Genomic DNA, 23543 nt, shown 5'->3' with positions numbered 1-23543 from the left:
CCTGAAATAATAAAATTAAAATTGAAAACAAACATATTCTCATTAGGGCTGTCCCCCGGAATAAAAAATCCCGGGATTTCGGGACGGTATTAATTCTGAATACCGGTATTTGTTTTTTTGAATCCCGGGATTTTTCGGGATCCCGAAAAACTAATTCAAATTTGTTTGTGTGGCCTTTTAGCATTATTTATTAATAAATTGGCGTCTTCATGCAGTGCAAACAACCCTAAGATTTCATACAAGACAAATTGAGTTAAAAAACATTTATGGTACACCTCGGTATTTATTATACATGAGGTATACAATAAAATGCACAATTTCACCAATAATCGAAGATAATGATAATAGGTCCGTCGACAATATGCCGAGATCGGGTTTATCTGACAGAAATTTGGATGCCTTGATATTTTTAAGAAGTTACATAAAACATTGAAGTGCAAAAGGATTAACACAAATGTACGAAAATATACCTAATCTAATCAAAATTCTTAAAATGTTTTGCTGAATAAGCGATATGAAATTGCCTTTTTGTCAAAATTTTTTGTTTTTCTTTTCTTGTTGAGTTGGACTAGATGTTCTTTGAGTATTAAAGCAATTTGAAATTGCTTTTTAATTTTCTCTTATGTTCTTTTGTTAATAAAATTAAATTAAATTAAATTAAATTGGTTTAATGTACAGCAATTTTTGGCGCTGTAGATTTTTATTACTTAAAATATTTAAAACATCCCGAAAATTTCTGGATCCTGAAAAAAATCCCGGAAAATCTTGATATTGTAAGATCCCGAATCCCGGGATTTATAAAAATCGATTCCGAATGACAGTCCTAATTCTCATGATGTCTTGCCGAAATCTAGAGGAACAAAAAAAAACTGCGCATCAAGTGAGTTAATTTATCTGCTTTATATTGAACTGTTTTAATAAAGTGACCGTGAAAATTTCAACTCGAAAAGCGAACGTAGTACTTACCTTAAAGTGGAAAGTGCAAACGAAATTTATTATTTGATATAATATTGTAATTCACTATCACGATGGTGTCATTGTAATTTGCTTATATTTGTTTTGAAATTCGATATGGCATTATTGAAAGGTAATACAGCATGTATTCAGAGATCGAATATAAAAATTCTCGAAAATGTTAAATGCGTCGTTTGGTGTTTTTAGAATAATTTCATTTCCCACTAAAAATGCCTATATCGTCAAGAAATCTTATGGCATGTATTTGTCATACATTACAACTATCCATCTTACGATTCTGATTTTTAACTCGTAATTTGATTTGGATTTTTTGCTGTGTGTATTAATAAATTTCTTAAAGTATTGCTTTGCATGTGTTGAAACGTTCTTTTATGTACCTAATTTGGTTCGTTTTATCAAGATCCGTTTTATCATCCCTTGTGCACACATACTATGTGTTAAGCTCTATCCTCTCTTTTTCTGTACTGCCTACTATATTTCCCATAGTAACTGAATAAAATCTCCCCTTAGTTTTGCATGAATTGTTTAATGGAGCTTCATTCTAAAAATCCCTTAAATAAGAGTTACCATATTGAATTGAATTCGAATGTATCCCTCTTCATTTAAAATATTGGCAATACTGGCAATCCTCGTCCTGCCCCACTACCAGGGAACGCAAAACATTTATATCTGTATGTACTCTGCTCCCTTACTTATGCCGATTGAGTTTTGTAGTGAGGCCGCTCAGAATTCTTGGAGCTTGCACTTGCACTCCATTCCCAAATGAATGTTCGCACTTTATTGAAGCATACATACTCATACTCATCATATGCATATATATTGCTTGTTTATTCTTTCTCTCTCAACTGGCGTAGACAGCTGCGGCCTCACCATTTCTCAAACATTGACCGGAAAAAAATGTAAGAAAAGAATAAAAACAAAAAAGGGGGAATATACAAACAAATGCGAGCGGCAAGTGAGTATGCAGGAAAGAAGAAAACAAGTAGAAGAACAAAGCCCAAACATCAAATCAAGGAAATAGGAGAATAAACATTTCCAGGGACTTTTCTTTTTTTGACCAATTTGATTTTATGTCCTTCTATCGGAGACTTGCGTGTAAGAATATATGAAAAATGTACAATTTTATTGTAATAAAAAAAAACAAAACGAAATATGTAACACACTTTGTGTGACATTTGGTATATTTCTGCGCAGAGATATATCCATGAGAAACGATGAGACGACCCTTTCTTAATTATTGGAGACAAGCCCGAAATTGTAATAATATATGCACACCTTAGCTTAGGGAACACCACAGGAGCCATCAGAAAGTTATCTAACATGGTGTAAGAAGGGGTTTCTGTACATTTGTGTTTTTTGTTTTGTAAATAATAAACTGTGGAATATCTATTTCACTAAGCCAATCACTTTGGCAACCCTACTGTGGGTATTTTAAGTGTGCGACGTACAAAAGCGACTGGCGCCCTATGCTGGGAGTACACTACAGTCAGTGTTGCCAGTAGTTTCCTGGCTCTTGTTCCCAAAAAACCGCAATTTTTGACAAGTTTTATACAAAAAATATAAAGAAATAGGTTTGGGTGTAGAAAATTAATAACAATTTAGAATTTCTTTAGAAAAAAATTTAATTTTGTGTCATACCGCTAGCGAGCTGCAATAATATCAGATTTGGAAACATCACACCAGGCGACCGGAGATTGTTTTCCGAACGTTCGAGAAATAAATGTGGGAGTTCAGTCACCATGTATTAATTAACGAATATTTACTTCTAAATACTCAAGTAATAAGATGGGGTGGTAGATCAATAGGACGATGAACCACCATTTCTATATTTATGGAATATATTGTTCAAATCAATGATGAACACTTGTGATGGGACAATATTTAGACCAGAGTCCTCACGAAATGATTTCACAATTGTAGAAAAATATCTCAGCCAAGCTGACTAAAATTATTAATTAGTGCTTTAGCACGCAAAAGAAAATCCTATGTCCGTTTCTATTCCAAATGCACCAGTTGCACGCCTTTGTATGCAGTGGAATAAAGGGAAGCACTTTTCTTTTTTTAATTTTGGCAATAACAAAATTATTTAAATTAAACCATTATAAAACGTTGGCACTAGACACGAAATCTCGCTATTTAGAACCAAAACTCTTTACAAATCTCAAGTGTTCGGACTGGCAAAATAACGAGATTTCGTAGATTTGAGGATTTAACAGCTGTTTGTAAATATATCAATATAAACACAAACCCGTATGTGTACATGCAAACACACATTCATCTACAGGGTAAATTGGGACAAGGTTGCAAAAAGCGCATTTTTAGTACCAAAACCACAGTTGTACAAGGCAGTATAGGGGATTTTGAAAGAGATTTTGTTGAAATCCTCTACGAGCCAGCTGATATTTGCCTATTGCAAATCTACTGAGATCTAGGAGGATTTCGGCCAAAATCCTTTTACGAGGATTTCGTGTCTAGTGCGAACGTAGTATAAGTCTTATTTATTACACTGAACCGATTTAAAAATCGTCAAATTTATGTAAATCCCAAGTGCCCAACTCGAAAATTTCGTCTCCATGCATTAAAAAAATATTCTCAATACTGGCAACACTGACTACAGGTTTGTTTCGGGGTGATCGCAATTTTAAGAATTCACAGTTTGAGATTCACCGATGTATGGAAGATAAAAGAACTTCGAAAAGGCTCCACTAATTGTGAATGATAGTCCAAGTTGCCACTAATTTACGGAATTGCCACTAATAATAAGTTAACCCATTACCGCCCTCTGTCCCCATATGAGGACACCTGTTTAAAGTCAAAGAACTATGAGCTACTCCTTATTTTTGTAATTTTAAATATACGTACTACAGCTTTATACTGTATCTGATCTATAAACAAAGACACTTGGTCGCATTTGATAAACAAGTGTCATATTCAGTGTGTTATACTCTTGTTATTATTCGGATACTTTTGTAAAATACTTTCAATAGTTTTATGTGTTCCAAGTGATCTGAAATCTATATTTCTTCGCGTATAATATCTCGATTTGTAATAAAAAGTTTAAAATTGTACTACCAGGTAATGGTGGTTTTTGGAGAATTTCATACTGGCATATGCCCAATGTCAGTTTTTTACTTAGTCGTTACTGAGTTAATAAAAACCCATAAAATCAATTTTTATCCGGCAGTTTCATTTTGAGCGTTAATGGGTTAAAATAGAACGCCAACATTTAAACATGTCTCAATTCACAGCGCTGTTGTTTGTCTGCACACCATTTGTTACGCATTTTTTTATTTTTAATATTCTATTTAAATTATGGAACCATTTAAAACAAAATGATTAGATTTATTTGTAATGCATCTCCATTTAAAACTTTAAGACAACAGGATTTTTCCCTTTTACATTAAAACAAAATAAAACATATTTCAACATGGATCAAAGACCATAATAAATTAATGGTCTTTGACATAGATATATGAAATCTTTGTTTACATTAGCATTAATCGAATAATCCAATGTTTATACATTGGTATGTGATAGACTTATTAGAACATAATTATTTTGTCACATCATTTTGAAGTTACCATTCTTGAAATTTCCACATTCCTAGAAATACTTCAACACTTAAAATGTTTTGACTAGAATACAAAAAAAGCTCTAAGTTGACAACACTTCACAGTGCATTGCAAAACTCACCGAAGTGTTCTCACAAAAGAATTTAATCAAAGGATACCTCCACCACTACCGTCATTATTACCACTACTAAATGAAGTTCACAATTTCATCTATATATTTGCAGACTTTATTAATATTTTTATTTATAATCTCTGCGGAAAAAGTCCATCGAATACAATGTCTCTCTATGTTTTTGTTACAACTTACAAAGAATCTCTCATTCGTTGTTTTTGCACGTTTATAAAAAAATAGTTTGTCTTGTTATTGCCGTTTCTCATTTATACAGAGGAATAATGGAGGTCTTCGCACAGAACTTTGGCAATATATACCAATTCTCACATGCATTCACAAATGCTTGAAACTTTTCTATATAGAATTCTTTATAAACAATGCAGTGGTTTGTTAGAGATTCTTTACACAATTTTAGTTAATTTTTTACGTTTTCATCATTTTTTATTCTTTACACAGTACTAACAACAACTAACCTTCGCCGACTGATATCAAAGCCGAGAAACCGTGAAACAGCTGCGCGTTTATATGCCGAGCTTTTCGATCATTTAGAACGCCGCCAAAGTTAATAAATCGAAGCTTTGCCATTGTCTTTTGTAAATCATATTGATTTAAGGGAAATCCTGGTTTTTAACGGTAACAGAATTTTTGAAGTTTAACATACTAAAACGATAGTTAACATTTAATAAATACAAATAAATTATTATTATTTCTTTATATCTCAATGCTATAGGGAATGAGCTGTGAGAACCTATGCATAATTTAAGTCACAGGGAGCAGAAGGCATATTTTCGGCACTACTATAAAGGGTGACAGAATGATTTCATTTGGAACATCTTTAGACAGGGCTTCGCCGGGAATGGAGCAAAATACCACATACAGTACGTCAAGACAGCCTTTTGACATTGCCAAATATTTCAAATTCCAGTAATAATTGAAATATCAAATATTTTATTTTTTTGCAGCAATGCTGTGTACGTATGTGTACTTTACAAAATTCATAATAAAATATATATTTTTTTTTTTTAAATTTCATTATATTTAATTTTGGAACAAAACTAATTTTCATCCTATTGTCAAAAAACTTTGTTGACATCTGTGCCGAAGACAATAAACTGTAGGAAGATAAGAAATTGGCTTGCGTCATACCTAATGTTGCATTTACCATGTTAGTTCCATACATGTTTGTAATTGTTTATTTGTTTTTCGTTTTTATTTTTTAAATGAAAAACTTTATTTTCTTAATGAAACAATGTTAAATTTTAGGCAACAACGAAAAATTTACATTTTCCCCATCATGGAAATTTATTTCGGCACTTAATTTCTTTTTATTTGTATTTTAATGCTATGTCAATACTTGTAGTATACGCGTTTGGTGCGATAAACGAAATGTATGAAACTAACACGGTAAATGGTTCGATCTCATCAGTAGCCAAATTCCTATCTTCCTTTTACCACATTAGTTTAATACTCGAACCAAACGCCTATATAGCATTAAAATGCAAATAAAAAGAAATTAGGAGCACGAAATAAATTTCCATAAAGGGGAAAATGTAATTTTTTTTGTTGTTGCCTAAAATTTAACATTGTTTCATTATGAAAATTACATTTTTCATTTAAAAAATAAAAACGAAAAACAACTAAAAGATTACAAACTTATATTGAACTAATCTGGTAAATGCAACATTTGGTATGGCGCAAGCCAATTTCCTATCTTCCTCAAATCTATAATCTATGCAAAAATCCACGTGTGGCATCTTCTGAAGATATTTCTTTAAATCTATAGGAAACCGAACTCAAAGTAAGGCCTTACAATTTCCAAATTTCATACGATCTTAAATCAAGACTTGCAAGTGGTGAAATTGCGATCAATGTGTTTTCTTAACATAAAATGTAGGCACTTCGCAATTCGGCACGTACGAAAATGTGAGCCTACGAGAGGCCAGCCGAAGAAATGTTCCATGAGCAGCGGTAACCATCGATGACCGTTCCCTAATTCTTTACATCGAGCCTGGCGTCAAATTAGATGCGCGTTATTATCGAAACTGTGGATTCCGCACTTCATATCGTCCAAATAGTGGCTTTCCGATTCGATATATCACAATCTGATACAATTTTTATTGCAAGTCATTTAAGAAAGCAAAGTTTGGACAGAAAAGGCCCAAATACCGACAGATAACACTCGTGCATTGTGCTACACGATGTCACAAAATCGAATGCTCTATAAGACTGTTTAATATTGCGTTAGTTATCGAAACTGCAGTGTACAAATATTAAAATAAAAAAGAAATGTTGGAACATATATTTTTTTTCTTAATTTTATTCTCTAAAATAATTGTCATATGTTCAAGATCCCATATTTACTAGAAATCCATTGAAAATTAAAAAAAGATAAACAGTAACATAAAAGAAGAAATGTACATTAAAAAAAGAGACTTATGGGACATAAAGAACATTAATACATAGCTATAGAGTATGATTTGTCAGAATCATTTACATTAAGTAAAAAGTAACGCAAATATTTTATGTAAAATTAGGCTTCTAAATGGCAACAGATGTCTTTGTAATTATAAAAAAATGCGACATCTGGGCCTTGTATGTGAATGTTTTAAATTCCATTTTTTTATGCAGGAGAAGAATGTAGTTTGTTTGAATCATGTCTTAATTTAAACTCCTTTGTGACAGAATTTAGTCAGTGTCTTCTTTGTCACTGTCCTTGTCATCATCCTTATCCGAAGCCTTATCGCTTTCATCATCGATAGTCTCAATACCATCCTTAGCATTCTCGATCTCGTCCTTCTCTTCTTCGTCTTCGTCATCGGATTTCACTTTTTTAGGTCTTCCACGTGATTTGCCTGTAGCTACATAAGGTGCAGCTTTGGGACCTTTACTTGGAGGCCTACCCCTCTTTTTTGGTTCACCATCAACACCATTAGACTTTGCCATTACTTTTTTAGGTGAAACGGCTTTTCTTGCTCGTCCCTGCCCTCTGCCAGTACGAGCAATGTTAAGATTGACACCACCAGTTGCAGGACGTCCGACAGGATTTTTGTCTTCGTCATTTTTGTCATCTGAACCTGAAAGTTGAACAAAAATACATTTATTTTTGCTTTCGACACTGATTTTAATTTGAGACAAAAAAGCTGTGCAAAAAAATAAATTTAACTACAAAAGAAGCCAAAATCCTTTGGTGCCGACTATGTGATACCCAACCAGACCTTTTGAACTATTGGATGGTAACCAAAGACCATAGATTTAGGGAGATGTGAAATGATCTTGTTGTTATTCTTTTTCTCGAGAAAACAGAGTTTAGTACCATACACGTTACACGAGAAGTTGAAACTTTTTTTCAGTTTCTCTTTTCATTTTGCATTCGTTACAAAACTTCACTTATTTTTAGCAATTTTTTCTTAACTTTTAAATGTACAAAAACACTTCGTGAAATATTTTATTAATAATTTAGTGCAACCGAAAGAGAAATTCGCGTGTAGATTTAAGAAAATACCAAAATAAAAATTGTCTTCATCAAATCAATAAGTTCGGTGCGCCTTTCTTACATATATGATACTAATCTTTGGTTTCTGATACTAACACAATCACACCTTAGTTCACATCTTCCTAAATCTATGGTCTTTGGTGGTAACATAGAATTAGTTTTTTTTCCAACGATAGGTAATTTAAACCAATATTGTCACATTTACCTTGGACTTTGAGTCATTATTGATGCACTGGTTGGCGATGGAAAGCAATGGCCACGAAATCGGCCTATATATTTTTGTATTCTCCTCATCAATCTCGTACGCATTAAAGAATAAATGTCCTAAATATCGTGATATATACTAAGTAGAGTTGGGTAGTTCCGAATGGACGCGTCACTTTAAGTAACTACGGGAACTTGTTCGAGCTCTTTCGATTGTTTAGTTTGGCTGTTTATTTCCTTTATAAAAGTAAACATAGCTCGAAAAAAGGTTTGCTAGATTTTCGAATAAACTCCCTTCTGTGAAGACGTTTTGTTTGGCACCATTGTACCAAGCTTGCCGAAGAAAATGACCATGATTGACGTGGCAAACAAAAATTAAAATTAGGAACCAGGAAAAATAACTAGTTCTTATTGAGGAACGAAAGTAAAAGGCACGATCACTTAAGGGAACTATAACTCGCAAATCTAGCCCTTGTTATTGAGCTAAACATAGATTTGGTTATAACTCAATCCTAAATCCAAATCTCCCAGCAAGATAACTAATTAACTCTGTTTATAACGGGACATTGAAAGTAACAGCTTTATATATTCTAGGAGAAGCCAATGGTAAAGAAAATCCACATTTTTTTTAAATTAGCTATATCGCATCACCATCCAAGCTGCCCCCTTTTCCTAGACATTTTCTGCTGTCAACCTTTAGAGATTAAATAAGAAACAATTTACCGGTAGGTATATTTAGTCCTGCACAACTGAATTTAAGTTGTGGCATTTTAGTCGTAAAACCCAAATGGTATCTTTATGATCGAGTAAAGGGGTTAGATCAACTGTACACTATTTATATTCATTCCACGAACCATTTTCTAACAATATAGAAAAGATATCATTATTTGCCTAATGTACTTACTCTCATCATCGCTATTTTTCACTTTTTTCGGACGACCTCTTCCTCCTTTTTTGGGCGATTTCTTTGATATTTTATCATCATCGTCGTCTTCAACAACTTTTCTTGGTCGCCCACGACTTTTTCCAGAGGGTATAAAAACCTTTTTGTCAGCACCCTTTGGCGGACGTCCACGGCGTTTGGGTTTACTTTCACCTTCTGATGTATCTGCGTTGTCATCTGTTTTTGGACCGATGGATGGGCGACCGCGCTTTTTGGGTACGGCTACTGGAGATGCTGAACCTGATTCTGCATCGGTGATATCGTCATCAATGTGAGCTTTAACATCAGTCATATTCTTCTATTTGTATGCTTTCTTTGCCTCCAATAACTAAAGCTGCGTCTTTCTCTTGTTTGCTTTTATTGGCGGTCTATTTTTGCCGATATTTCTGTACACTCACACTCTGTAATTTTTATAGCGTTGTTTTTGTGACCTAAAAATCGGTAAAAACGAAACAAAATTCAATTGGTAGTTTTGAATATCAATTCTGGCTTTTTATTATACGCAAATAATTTTATACCTTAAAATCGGCCCACCAAGCTTTGTCCAAATATCTCCCTTTTGTTCTAGAAATTCAAATTAATGTCTACACCAAGCCCTTACTTATCAACTTCTCACCACAATATCTGACGCGACGCTGAAATGATGCCGGTCTAGGAGGCTTCGTGAAATGCGAAATACATCAGAGTTGCCAACCTAATTTTTTTTTTATAGCTCTATCTAAATAGAAACATATCAGCTTAGCGTACAAGTTTCCAATAATGCGTTTACGTTTAGGACAGCCCCAATAAACACAGGATGAGCGTTTTTCAAATGCAACAACTTTTCAGTTTGAGGGTAAATATAATTTTTAACATAAATTCAACTTGACTTGAAATAGCTCATCTTCAATACATCTTCAAATTGTTTGCGTATTACTTCCAATTTGCCAAAATGTTGACAAAATCTTTGAAAAGGTGTTGAAGATAATATGAGAAAACTTTGACAAAACACTACCCTAAAATGCAACGAAAAAAACATGTGGTTTTCAATACTTATTTGTGCAACGAAGTTCGTGGTCAATTGCAAGAAATTAAAAAAAAAATGGAAAATTTTAGACAAATAACCAAATAGTTTATAAAAATAGGTAAGTGAAAATAAGAAATGAAATAAAACTTTAAGGAAGTCACTAAATGTATATCTCTTTGCAGAAAACTAAAATTATGGATTCTACGTTCTTGAAAACATTAAAAAGCTGGCCGATGAAAAATGGTGGACAATTAACTGGAACTGCTTCAAATAGTTTATAATAATTGGTACGTCAATATGAAAAATTAAATCAACACTTTAGAGAAGTCACTAAATTTAAATCGCTTTGCAGAAAACTAAAATCTTTGGATGCTACATTCTTGCAAACATTAAGAAGCTGACCAATGAAAAATGAGTGGCTTATCGACAAGAAAAAGTTTCCAGAAACATTACAAGTGCAACCAATTAAAATTGTTAAAAACAAAAACTTGTTGAAATCAATAACTTCTGGATGAAAATGTGCATCACATCGTCAGTTTAATTCATATGTTATTATCAGTTTAAAATGGATATTTTGTGAATTCCTTCTGCTGGAAATCAATTCTAACACGCGGTCCAGTACGTTCCTAATTTCAAATTGCCCCCATGTTAATAAATTTTAATGCTGTTTTATGACACCAAAAAGAAGGAAATCGAATTATCAATGAAAAAGTGTTACTAATAATGTTTAAGATATTTAAAGTTTTGTTGTTTGTTTTTTTTTTTTTCTTATTTGTTGATATGTTTAATAAGATTATTATTTATCAATTGGTATTGTAGTGTATTATGCAGTGTAGTGTATTATTATATATTTTATTTTGATGAAAATGAATAAATTATACAAAATTCATAGAATTTTGGCTTTGACTTTCAATTTGAAGTGGGGATATCATTCATACAAATTTAGGTTGAAAAGTATTTGCAACGATGTTAATTTTGAATTTGACTCGCATCGAAAATTGTTTGACAAATTATTGAGTAGCGATGCATTTCAATTTGAGGATAACACTTGAGATATTATTGCTAATGTGTTGAATTTCACTGTTGAGGGTAATGTCTGTTTTTTGTTGAGAACGCGATTTTCTCAACAATTTCTCAACTTGAATATTACCCTAATCCTTTGAAAAAATGTTTGAAAAATTGTTGAAATTTAGCATTTTTCAAACGTTTGTGTTTATTGGGAGGGATGCAAAATCAAAATTTTAAATTGTATACTTCGTTGGTTCAAATTGCACAAAATTACAGAACTAATGGATTGGAATATAATAACCAAAAAATAAATATATTTACAGATTGGTATAATAACGAATGTGTCATTGGTAAGGGTTATGTGCCCAAAGCAAACTGGCAGAAACCAAAACCCAATCTTAGAATTACCCTAGTATTAAAGTTGGAGAACTTCACAATCAGGATATATCGCAATGCTGACATCTCGCTTACATTTGGCTATAACCCCAGCCAGCATTTCAAAGTTCCATTTCATCCTCATCGCTACCACAGACTCGTAAGTGACTCTACAACAATTGCCAACTGTGATGGGGAAGCGCATCAAAAAGTTCGAAATTTACATGAAAGTATTTGGCCATCACTACTGTTACAAGAGCAATTTTATATTTCGTGGAACACCAAGCGCCCTAGCTTATATAAAAATAAAATAAAATGCTGAAAACATAGCTATTTCGCTTAAAATTTTGAAAGGTATATTGGTGAACAATTTTCGGCTTTCCAAATGGAATAATGTTATAGTTTTTCAGATATTTTTCCAGACACGCTGCCTCCACCGGCTGATAGACGCTGCAACATGTAACTTGCTACTTGTAGCTCAACATCATTCTTTTATTAATGCTAAAAGATGTTAAATGTGATAGTCATATAAATGTTATATTTATAAGAATTTATAAATGTTTAATCAAATTAATAAACTTCTAAACAATCGTGTTTTACTTGACCGCAACGATTCTTTTACAACTATCTTAAAATTCACTTTTTCTGATAGTTTGAAGGCACCAAATAATTGCACTCATGCGATACTTTTTTGTAGTAACATGGCGTGGTACAACTTTTCAGTAGTAACGGCGCTTTCCGACGTATTTTGGATATCGTATACGACTGTTTTCGACGTGGTGGGGATTCTCAGAAGCGCCGTCAAATTCAAAAAATGTTGGCAGGGAACATGGCTTGTCAGGAGAGAAGTGCCAACCCTCCCAACATTTTTTGAATTTGACGGTACTTCTGAGAATCTCACCACGTCGCAAACAGACGTATACGATATCCATAACTCGTCGCAAAAGTGCCGTCAATATTGAGAAGTTGTACCACGCCAAGTTACTACAAAAAAAGGAATAGCAAGAGTGCAATTTGTAGATGCCTTCAAACTATTACACAAAGTCAATTTTAAGATAGTTTTAAAAGAATCACTGTCGTCAAGAAAAACACGACTGTTTAAATGTTTATTAATTTCAATAAAAATGTATAAATTATTTGTAGGTAACATCCCTGCCAACATTTTTTGAATTTGGGGGCGCTTCCGAGAATCCCCACTACGTCGAAAACAGTCGTATACGATATCTAAAACTCCTCGGAAAAGCGCCGTCACTATTGAGAAGTTGTACCACGCCAAGTTACTACAAAAAAGTATCACATGAGTACAATTATTAGGTGTCCTTCTGGATACATTTAGAAGGACGCCAATAAGGGTCCCTTCAAACAATCAGAGAAAGTGCATTTTAAGATAGTTGTAAAAGAATCGTTTGTGGTCAAGTTAAAAACGATTGTTTAGATGTTTATTAATCTTATTAAACATTTATAAATTCTCATAAATATAACATTTATACGACTATCACATCACATTTAACATATTTGTATGCATTAATAAAAGATTGATGTTGAGTTACAAGTTGCAAGTTACATGTTGTAGCGTCTATCAGCCAGTGCTTTTATTCCCAATGGAGGCAGCGTGTCTGGAAAAATATTTTAAACACTATCATTTTATTCCATTCGGAAAGTCAAAAATTGTTCACCAATATACCTTTTACAATTTTAAGCGAAATAACTATGTTTTCAGCACTCCATTATCGTTTTTATTTAAATAAATTATAAGAAGCTAGTTGTGCTTGGTGTTTCACAAAATATAAAATGGCTCTTGTAACAATAGTGATGGCAAAATACTTTCATGCGAATAGTGATGGCAAAATACTATCGCAGTTGGAGTGTCACTTACGAGTCTGTTGTAGAGATGAGGATGAAACGGAACTTTGAAATGCTGGCAGGGATTTATATGTCAATAAAAACACATTGAAAATGGTCTTAACAAAGGAATTATGTTGATTTATAACTTGCAATGGATGAAAAACTATCACTTTATTCCATTTGGAAGGTCGAAAATTGTTCACCAATATTTGAGGCGTAAAAACTATGTTTTCAGCACTTCATTTTCGTTTTTATTTAAATAATTTATAATTAACTATTAAAGGCCGGTACTATGTTCATTCTTGCGAAAAATTTTTATGGAAACCATTATTTCGCACATAGAAAGCGGCGTTTTTTTAGGTAGCTTGGAGCGCTATTTTACAGGGAGCGATATTGGATTAAGTTGGTGGTTGTTGCGTGTTTTTAGAAAATAACATTTTATTTTTCCTTGGGCAATTGATCTGCTATTCCTTTGATCCTTTGTATAGTTTCGGAACAAAAATATGGTCCGTGTTTGATTTATAAACCCGCACAAATAGTTTTTAATAAATAAATTATTTCTTAATTCACATTGCAAATGGCGCCGTGCTATAAACGTCAGTTTTTCAACACGAAAAAACAAAGTATCACAAATGGAAAAAATTTCGCAAATTTTTCGCATTTTTTGGTTTTGTATGGAGTTTCAACGCGAAAACCGAACAGAGTACCGGCCTTAACGCTTGACTCTTGTAACAATAGTGATGGCAATAGTACATTTCGTATATTTCAATACTTTTCCCCACCACTGTTGGAGATTGTTATAATGTCTGTGGTAGCGATGAGGATGAAATACAACTTTGAAATGCTGGCAGGGTAAAAGTAGCAGTCGACATCTAGTTTAGGGGTACTTTACACTGAACAAATATTGCAATTTACTAGAAAAAATCCTAAAAAGCAACAATTTTAACAAATTGAGATTATTTTTTCAGGATCACGAAAAATTGCGGCATTCAAAATAAAAAGTCACGAATGTCATCCCTACTTCATAGTACGCAAGCGTTTAAACGATCGGAATTAGAGTGAATAAAACATGCCGATTGGCAACGCCTTTTGATTTGGCAATTTGCAAAAAGGCACCAAAAGGCATCATTGTTTCATTTTTGCGTCATTGAATTTAAATTGTTTGCTGGTAGCATTCATACAGTCAGACGCAGTGCTTAAATTCTTATCGATTTTAGTAAGTTACAACATCAATAATTAATTTTAAATACATTCAAGTATTAATTTACTAGAAAAAGCAATTTACTAGAAAAAATCCTAAAAAGCAACTATTTTAACAAATTGAGATTTTTTTCAGGATCACGAAAAATTTCGGCATTCAAAATAAAAAGTCACGAATGTCATCCCTACTTCATAGTACGCAAGCGTTTAAACGATCGGAATTAGAGTGAATAAAACATGCCGATTGGCAACGCCTTTTGATTTGGCAATTTGCAAAAAGGCACCAAAAGGCATCATTGTTTCATTTTGGCGTCATTGAATTTAAATTGTTTGCTGGTAGCATTCATACAGTCAGACGCAGTGCTTAAATTCTTATCGATTTTAGTAAGTTACAACATCAATAATTAATTTTAAATACATTCAAGTATTAATTTACTAGAAAAAGCAATTTACTAGAAAAAATCCTAAAAAGCAACTATTTTAACAAATTGAGATTTTTTTCAGGATCACGAAAAATTTCGGCATTCAAAATAAAAAGTCACGAATGTCATCCCTACTTCATAGTACGCAAGCGTTTAAACGATCGGAATTAGAGTGAATAAAACATGCCGATTGGCAACGCCTTTTGATTTGGCAATTTGCAAAAAGGCACCAAAAGGCATCATTGTTTCATTTTGGCGTCATTGAATTTAAATTGTTTGCTGGTAGCATTAATACAGTCAGACGCGATGCTTAAATTTTTATCGATTTTAGTAAGTTACAACATCAATAATTAATTTTAAATACATTCAAGTATTAATTTACTAGAAAAAGCAATTTACTAGAAAAAATCCTAAAAAGCAACAATTTTAACAAATTGAGATTATTTTTTCAGGATCACGAAAAATTGCGGCATTCAAAATAAAAAGTCACGAATGTCATCCCTACTTCATAGTACGCAAGCGTTTAAACGATCGGAATTAGAGTGAATAAAACATGCCGATTGGCAACGCCTTTTGATTTGGCAATTTGCAAAAAGGCACATAGCCGGCATCATTGTTTCATTTTGGCGTCATTGAATTTAAATTGTTTGCTGGTAGCATTCATACAGTCAGACGCGGTGCTTAAATTCTTATCGATTTTAGTAAGTTACAACATCAATCATTAATTTTAGATATATTCAAGTATTAATCTTGTTAATACAATTCACTAGATAAAACAATTTGCTAAAAAAGACGCTGCATATACTTGGGATATAGTAGCAAAGAAACATTAACTATGTCTAACGATAAAAACTCTGACGACGAAGGTGGTTCATCTCCGGTTGCATCCAGGAAGCGTGCACATTCCCCGAGTGAGGCCAAATCTGAGGTCCGTGGTCGAAAATCGAAGGTCGCCGAAACTGAAAATAAAGAGAAAAAGGATGAAAATGTTTCGGAGAAGAAAACAACGGCAGCAGAAAAACCCAAAAGAGGTCCAGGTCGTCCACCAAAGAGAAGAAAGAAGAAGAACGCTTTGACATTTGTTGCCACAGGAAAGGGTCGTGGGCGCCCAAAAAAAGTACAAGAAGTCTAAATTATTTAAAATAAAATGTAAGCATTTTAGATGAAAATAAGTAATTTACAAGCCGAATTTGACAAATGTAAAATGCATAAGTGACTGTTAAGGCGGGCATTATTTGTTTGACAAATTTGGCGGGCATTATTTGTTTGGTAAATTTGGCGGTATGCGCTATAAACGATGTCGATTCTAATTTGTCTGTATATGATTGCATATGAATTAAGGATGACATTATTTTACATTGTATTCACGTCAAGTATTTACTCAAGATTACATTTTTAATATTAATCAGATCACAAATATCATACTAAAATCTAAGATACTACAACATAAATTCTATTTGCAAAACATGTTATTTATAATTGTTTAAATAAAACTAGTGTAATATGAAAATAATCTTGTATGTTTTGGAATAATGTACAGTCGATACAAATATTTGACATCTTTGTCAGCTATTACCACAGCAGAGTGTGGATAGTTTTAAATAGAAAATGTACAGTATACAATTTGTCGAAAAAGCCTTGTCTACGAGATATCAACCCAGGAAAATTTACATTTCCTATTTTTGGTACATGTGGATATATTTTCTTTATCTCAAGAATATTTAGTATAGACAGTGTATTATAAAAATACTAATAGAGTTCAACCCCTGGGCTAACGAGATCCTCAAGTGAAGAGCTTGGGTGGCCTTTCTTCTGGGAGATAGATTGATTAAATTTCTACACTGAGATATTGACTCCTTTCCATATAAGCAATATGATTCTCATATTAAAGCTAATTTCAAGTATATTGCTAATTCCGTAAAAAAGGTATTTTAGAAATACCCTTTAAACATTAAATTATGGACGGTTAAAGAAAGCAAACCTAAAAAAAAACGTTGCTTGATTTCCGTTAGCCCACTTTAGACCCTGTGCATAGGAGAAAGTCAAACCACGGACGCACATCGCTTTGGCTTCGCTTTATCTGAAATAATTTGGTTTAACACTATATATCCTGATAAGGCATGCATTGGTCGCCACGAATCTCTATTACACGGCATTGCAGTTTCTGTTCTGGATTTCCCTTCAAATATATTTCACCTTCCACATCGATTTCCCCAAGAAATTTTTGGTTGTTCTTGGTTTCCCGTGATGCGAATGAGATCCTCATTTTCTACAACCTAAAGAAAAACTACTGAATTGTAAAATACTTATAAGAACCATGAAATCGTTATTACATTTTTGGCCAATTATTTTTTCTTTACTATTGTAAGAGTTCAGAGCCAAGCTCCAAATTTGAGAAACTAGGACTGCACGCAAAACATTCAACGCCTTTAGCTGAGTACTATGTTCAGTTTTCAAGCTGAAAACCATCTTGTTTTCACGCTTACTTTTTTAAATTATTTTAGAAATACCAAATTATTTGCAATAAATTCCATGGATCTTCCAAACATTATTTGGGAAAACTTGATCAAAATATAATCGTCTTCATAAATATATTTGTACTTTTAATTTAGTTTTGTTTTTGGTGAAAAAAATCTGAATAATTTATTGGAAAACAAATGACGATTGCCCCATATAGTAATGATAGTGCCAAATTTAGATAAAATTCCAATACACATCCGTTGCTCCATATGCACTTATGATCACATATCTGCCGACTCGTTTGGAAGTCAATTCAAATTAAGCAGTAGGTTCCCTATACATATTCCCCCGGTCAGTACTTATTTGCCGGGTATAATATTGTCGACTTTTCTTACTTTTTACTTATCTATTTTATTAATTTTTATTTAAACAAGAGTATTTGTTTGAGAGGGTAACAGCATTAAAGAATGGATTTCATATATGACAGAATTTAAGAGTATGGCTTTTTTGTGGAAATCCTATTCATCTTTAACTTTCTTCGGACGACCAAGAGGCTTTCCTGTCGCAGAAATTTGGTTTTTTCTCTTTAGTGGCCTTCCAGGACCCCTTTTGGGTTTAATTCTTTTTACAGTTGGAGTACCGCCAATTTTTTTCTCTTTTTTGCTGGGGTTTCCACTAGCACGTACCTCACTGGGTGAATGTGCACGAGTTCTGCGTGTTTGCGGAGAGACAGCTTCTTGATTTTCAGGCATTTTGTTTTTTTTTTTTTTTGCTTCTTGTACAGCAGCAAAGTCCTCGTTTTCTTTAGTAATTGGTATTATATTGTAAACTGTATTATAGTAAAAAATAAAGCGTCTATTTAGAAAATGTTTGCAATTATTTATCGATTAATTTACTTACCACACAAATATACAAAGGCTAATTCTGTATTAAGACAAACAAAATGGCAAATTTATACAAGAAAAATGGTACACGAATAAAACAACGAAGACCTACAGTACCAGTAGTTACTTCAATAAATCAATTTGTATTATGTAGAAAATGCGCAAACAATGCGAGATGTGTGCGTGACTGAAAATTGAAAGTAACGCCGTGAGCGTCACCAAATACACAAATTTCGGGGCTGAGCAGTGTTGCCAGGTTATTTTGAAATCTTGCCCCCAAATCTTAAGGTGGGTACTATGTTCGGTTTTCGAGTTGAAAACCACTTTGTTTTCGTGATTACTTTTCCTTATATAATCAAAATTATAAATGAAAACAAACTTATTCCTGTAAAGTCTTGTCGAAGGAACAAGAAACTGCGCATCAATTGAGTTAATTTATCTGCTTTAAGGTGCGTATTAAGTTCGAGTTTAAGGTGGGTATTAAGTTCGAGTTTAGCCGCTAAAAACGTCATTTTTTCACGATTACTTTTCTTTAATAATACATTTTAAGGAATACAAACTTTGTGAAAATTTGCTTTGGGCTTTTCCCCATCAAGTTATAATAAAATTTGCAACAAATATGTCTAATTTCATGCATTTTTCTTACTTCCCTGCCAACATTTTTTGAATTTGGGGACTCTTTTGAGAATCCCCACTACGTCGAAAACAATCATATACGACATCAAAAACTCGTCGGAAAAGCGCCGTCACTATTGAGAAGTTGTACCACGCCAAGTTACTACAAAAATGTTTCGCATGAGTGCAATTATTAGGTGCCTTTATAGATCAATTTAGAACGACGCCAATAAGGGACCCTCCAAACAATCAGAAAAAGTGCATTTTAAGATAGTTGTAAAAGAATCATTGTGGTCGAGTAAAACACGTTTGTTTAGATATTTATTAATTTGATTAAACATTTACAAATTCTTAAAAATATAACATTTATACCACTATCACATTACATTTAACATAATTTTTGGCATTAATGATGATGTTGAGTTACAAGTAGCGAGTTAAGCTGAGTACTATGTTCAGTTTTCAAGCTGAAAACCAGCTTATTTTCACGGTTACTTTTTTTAATCAATTAATTTCGAAATATTAAATGGTTGGCAATCAATACAATGGATCTTTTCCATCCATAATTTGAAGAGACTTGATAAAAATGTTATCGTCTTCATATACATTTTTGCACTTTTAATTTAGTGTTTTGGTGAAAAACTCGAACATAGTACTCACCTTTACATGTTGCTGCGTCTATCAACCAGTGTTTTTATTCCATGGAGGCAGCGTGTCTGTAAAATATCTGAAAAACAATCACTTTATTCCATTTGGAAAATCACCAAATTGTTCACCAATATACCTTTCACAATTTTAAGCGTATAATCTATGTTTTCAGAACTTTATTTTCGTTTTTATTTAATTAAAATATAACAAGCTGGTTGCGCTTGGCGTTTCACAAAAAAATGGCTTTTTTAACAGTAGGGATGGCAAATTACTTGCATGTACTTTTTGATGTACCTTTTCATGATGGTTGAAGTGACATTTACGAGTCTGTGGTAACGATGAGGTTGAAATGGAACTTTGAAATGCTGGCAGGGTTATTTAGTTTTCACTTTCGCGATTTTAGGGGCTAAACTCGAACTTAATACTCACCTTTAGCGGCTAAATTCGAACTTAATACCCACCTAAACACTAAATTAAAAGTACAAAAATCTGTGTGAAGACGATTATATTTTTATAAAAATAAAACAGAGTACTCGTTTATCCAGGACATCTTCAAAAATATGCAACACTGTCATCAGCTGTTTAAAAACAATCACAGAAAAGAAGTGAAATCTTGCATTTTTAAGGTGGGTATTAAGTTCGACTTTTTTCACTAAAGTGAAAACTAAAACAGTAAAAAAAGGCCTAAAATTATACATATTTGTTGCAGATTTTATTATAACTTGATGGGGAATAGCCCAAAGCAAGTTTTCAAAAAGTTTGTATTCCTTAAAAAGTATTATTAGAGAAAAGTAATCGTGAAAAAATGGCGATTTTAGCGGCTAAACTCGAACTTAATACTCACCTTTAATGTATGAAATGCTTCAATTAGTAATATATATATTCACTGCTGCGATTATTTATGACACTGTATCACTTTGAATTTCATGTTTTTCGATAAAATACCCAATAAACACAGGATGAGCGTTTTTCAAATGCAACAACTTTTCAGTTTGAGGGTAAATATAATTTTCAACATAAATTCAACTTGACTTGAAATAGCTCATCTTCAATACATCTTCAAATTGTTTGCGAATTACTTCCAATTTGCCAAAATGTTGACGAAATCTTTGAAAAGGTGTTGAAGATAATATGAGAAAACTTTGACAAAACACTACCCTAAAATGCAACGAAAAAACCATGTGGTTTTCAATACTTATTTGTGCAACGAAGTTCGTGGTCAATTGCAAGAAATAAAAAAAATGGAAAATTTTAGCCAAATAACCAAATAGTTTATAAAAATAGGTAAAGGCCGGTATGCACCTCTAGCGAAATTTTCGGTAGCAAAAATTTATTTAAGTCTACAACAAAAAAACAGGGCTGTGTACACAAATTGTAAAGCAGCTAATCGCTTTTAAAAATTGTTAATATATGTTCCAAATATTCCTCAAATAAATTGTTTATTATTTACAGACCTTTTAAAACTCTTACGCACACAATGATTGTAATAAATTAAATGTTTGCTTCCAAAATATGCTTTTGACAACCCTGTTATTTTCATTAGAGGTGCGTACCAGCTTACGAAATTGAACGCTACCGAAAATTTCGTTAGCATAAATAGCAATGCATTTCTTATGGGAATGAAATTTTTCGCTAGAGGTGCATACCGGCCTTTAAGTGAAAATAATAAATGAAATAAAACTTTAAGGAATTCACTAAATGTATATCTCTTTGCAGAAAACTAAAATTATGGATTCTACGTTTTTGAAAACATTAAAAAGCTGGCAGATGAAAAAATGGACAATTAACTGGAACTGCTTCAAAAAGTTTATAATAATTGGTACGTCAATATGAAAAATTAAATCAACACTTTAGAGAAGTCACTAAATTTAAATCTCTTTGCAGAAAACTAAAATCTTTGGATGCTACATTCTTGCAAACATTAAGAAGCTGACCAATGAAAAATGCGTGGCTTATCGACAAGAAAAAGTTTCCAGAAACATTACAAGTGCAACCAATTAAAATTGTTTAAAACAACAAATTGTTGAAATCAACAACTTCTGGATGAAAATGTGGATCACATCGTCAGTTTAATTCATATGCTATTAACAGTTTAAAATGGATATTTTGTGAATTCCTTCGGCTGGAAATCATTCTAACACGCGGTCCAGTACGTTCCTAATTTCAAATTGCCCGCATGTTAATAAATTTTAATGCTGTTTTACCCCTGCCAACATTTTTTGAATTTGGGGACTCTTTTGAGAATCCCCACTACGTCGAAAACAATCATATACGACATCAAAAACTCGTCGGAAAAGCGCCGTCACTATTGAGAAGTTGTACCACGCCAAGTTACTACAAAAATGTTTCGCATGAGTGCAATTATTAGGTGCCTTTATAGATCAATTTAGAACGACGCCAATAAGGGACCCTCCAAACAATCAGAAAAAGTGCATTTTTAGATAGTTGTAAAAGAATCATTGTGGTCGAGTAAAACACGTTTGTTTAGATATTTATTAATTTGATTAAACATTTACAAATTCTTAAAAATATAACATTTATACCACTATCACATTACATTTAACATCATTTTTGGCATTAATGATGATGTTGAGTTACAAGTAGCGAGTTACATGTTGCTGCGTCTATCAACCAGTGTTTTTATTCCATGGAGGCAGCGTGTCTGTAAAATTTCTGAAAAACAATCACTTTATTCCATTTGGAAAATCACCAAATTGTTCACCAATATACCTTTCACAATTTTAAGCGTATAATCTATGTTTTCAGAACTTTATTTTCGTTTTTATTTAATTAAAATATAACAAGCTGGTTGCGCTTGGCGTTTCACAAAAAAAATGACTTTTTTAACAGTAGGGATGGCAAATTACTTGCATGTACTTTTTGATGTACCTTTTCATGATGGTTGAAGTGACATTTACGAGTCTGTGGTAACGATGAGGTTGAAATGGAACTTTGAAATGCTGGCAGGGACGACACCAAAAGGAAGGAAATCGAATTATCAATGCAAAAGTGTTTACTAATAATGTTTAAGATATTTAAAGTTTTGTTGTTTGTTTTTTTTTTTTTTTGTTCTTATTTGTTGATATGTTTAATAAGATTATTATTTATCAATTGGTATTGTAGTGTATTATGTAGTGTAGTGTATTATTATATATTTTATTTTGATGAAAATGAAAAAATTATACAAAATTCATAGAATTTTGGCTTTGACTTTCAATTTGAAGTGGGTATATCATTCATACAAATTTAGGTTAAAAGGTATTTGCAACGATGTTAATTTTGAATTTGACTGGCATCGAAAATTGTTTGACAAATTATTGAGTAGCGATGCATTTCAATTTGAGCATAACACTTGAGATATTATTGCTTATGTGTTGAATTTCACTGTTGAGGGTAATGTCTGTTTTTTGTTGAGAACGCGATTTTCTCAACAATTTTTCAACTTGAATATTACACTAATCCTTCGAAAAAATGTTTGAAAAATTGTTGAAATTTAGCATTTTTCCAACGTTTGTGTTTATTGGGTAGTCACAATAAATTGCTATTGTGAATCGAAGAAGCGTCACTTTATCCAAATACAATCTGGCAACATCGGCGCGACTTGCACTGATGAGATGTTCTGGATAGAACACCAGTGCAACGATGTTCTGGATAGCCCATACAAATGTTGTATCCATGCAAACTTTATTATAACTTGATGGGGAAAAGCCCAAAGCAAATTTTCACAAAGTTTGTATTCCTTAAAATGTATTATTAAAGAAAAGTAATCGTGAAAAAATGA

General features: G+C 32.7%; 2 protein-coding genes and 3 long non-coding RNA genes across 5 annotated transcripts in view; 1 reads left to right on the top strand and 4 right to left on the bottom strand.

The window, feature by feature from the left end:
• Positions 1-5133, bottom strand: part of LOC142224640 (maternal protein pumilio-like) — a 138246-nt gene extending 133113 nt beyond the window's left edge. The window contains exon 1 of the mRNA XM_075294424.1: positions 4855-5133. The gene's annotated coding sequence lies outside the window, so the exon portion shown is untranslated. The remainder of the gene's footprint in view (positions 1-4854) is intronic.
• Positions 5134-6958: 1825 nt separating this feature from the next.
• On the bottom strand, positions 6959-9955 carry LOC142220806 (uncharacterized). Its single transcript, XM_075290158.1, has 3 exons — positions 9818-9955; positions 9261-9730; positions 6959-7733 (listed from the first exon to the last, which is right to left on the bottom strand). Exons 2-3 carry the CDS (start codon positions 9589-9591, stop codon positions 7345-7347), a joined length of 720 nt encoding a protein of 239 aa, XP_075146273.1. The 5' UTR covers positions 9592-9730; positions 9818-9955; the 3' UTR covers positions 6959-7344.
• Positions 9956-10118: 163 nt separating this feature from the next.
• On the top strand, positions 10119-11199 carry LOC142238495 (uncharacterized). The gene is made up of 3 exons (XR_012722740.1): positions 10119-10423; positions 10488-10592; positions 10658-11199. It is a non-coding gene; the product is annotated as an uncharacterized LOC142238495 (long non-coding RNA).
• A 1916-nt stretch (positions 11200-13115) lies between these two features.
• On the bottom strand, positions 13116-13484 carry LOC142238490 (uncharacterized). The gene is made up of 2 exons (XR_012722737.1): positions 13373-13484; positions 13116-13304 (listed from the first exon to the last, which is right to left on the bottom strand). It is a non-coding gene; the product is annotated as an uncharacterized LOC142238490 (long non-coding RNA).
• An 8737-nt stretch (positions 13485-22221) lies between these two features.
• LOC142220805 (uncharacterized) lies at positions 22222-22669 on the bottom strand. The gene is made up of 2 exons (XR_012717916.1): positions 22493-22669; positions 22222-22435 (listed from the first exon to the last, which is right to left on the bottom strand). It is a non-coding gene; the product is annotated as an uncharacterized LOC142220805 (long non-coding RNA).
• Between the last annotated feature and the right edge of the window lie 874 nt (positions 22670-23543).

This window comes from Haematobia irritans, chromosome 1 (genome assembly GCF_050003625.1).
Source record: "Haematobia irritans isolate KBUSLIRL chromosome 1, ASM5000362v1, whole genome shotgun sequence".
Lineage (NCBI taxonomy): Eukaryota > Metazoa > Arthropoda > Insecta > Diptera > Muscidae > Haematobia > Haematobia irritans.
The sequence above is the reverse complement of the archived record's forward strand: the minus strand, read 5'-3'. Positions and strand labels throughout refer to the sequence as shown.

Coding starts and splice junctions, on each gene's coding strand:
- LOC142220806 (XM_075290158.1), bottom strand. CDS start 9,591: ATGACTGATGTTAAAGCTCACATTGATGACGATATCACCGATGCAGAA. Junction 7,734..9,260: donor GAAAAATAGCGATGATGAGA/GTAAGTACATTA, acceptor TTCAACTTTCAG/GTTCAGATGACAAAAATGAC.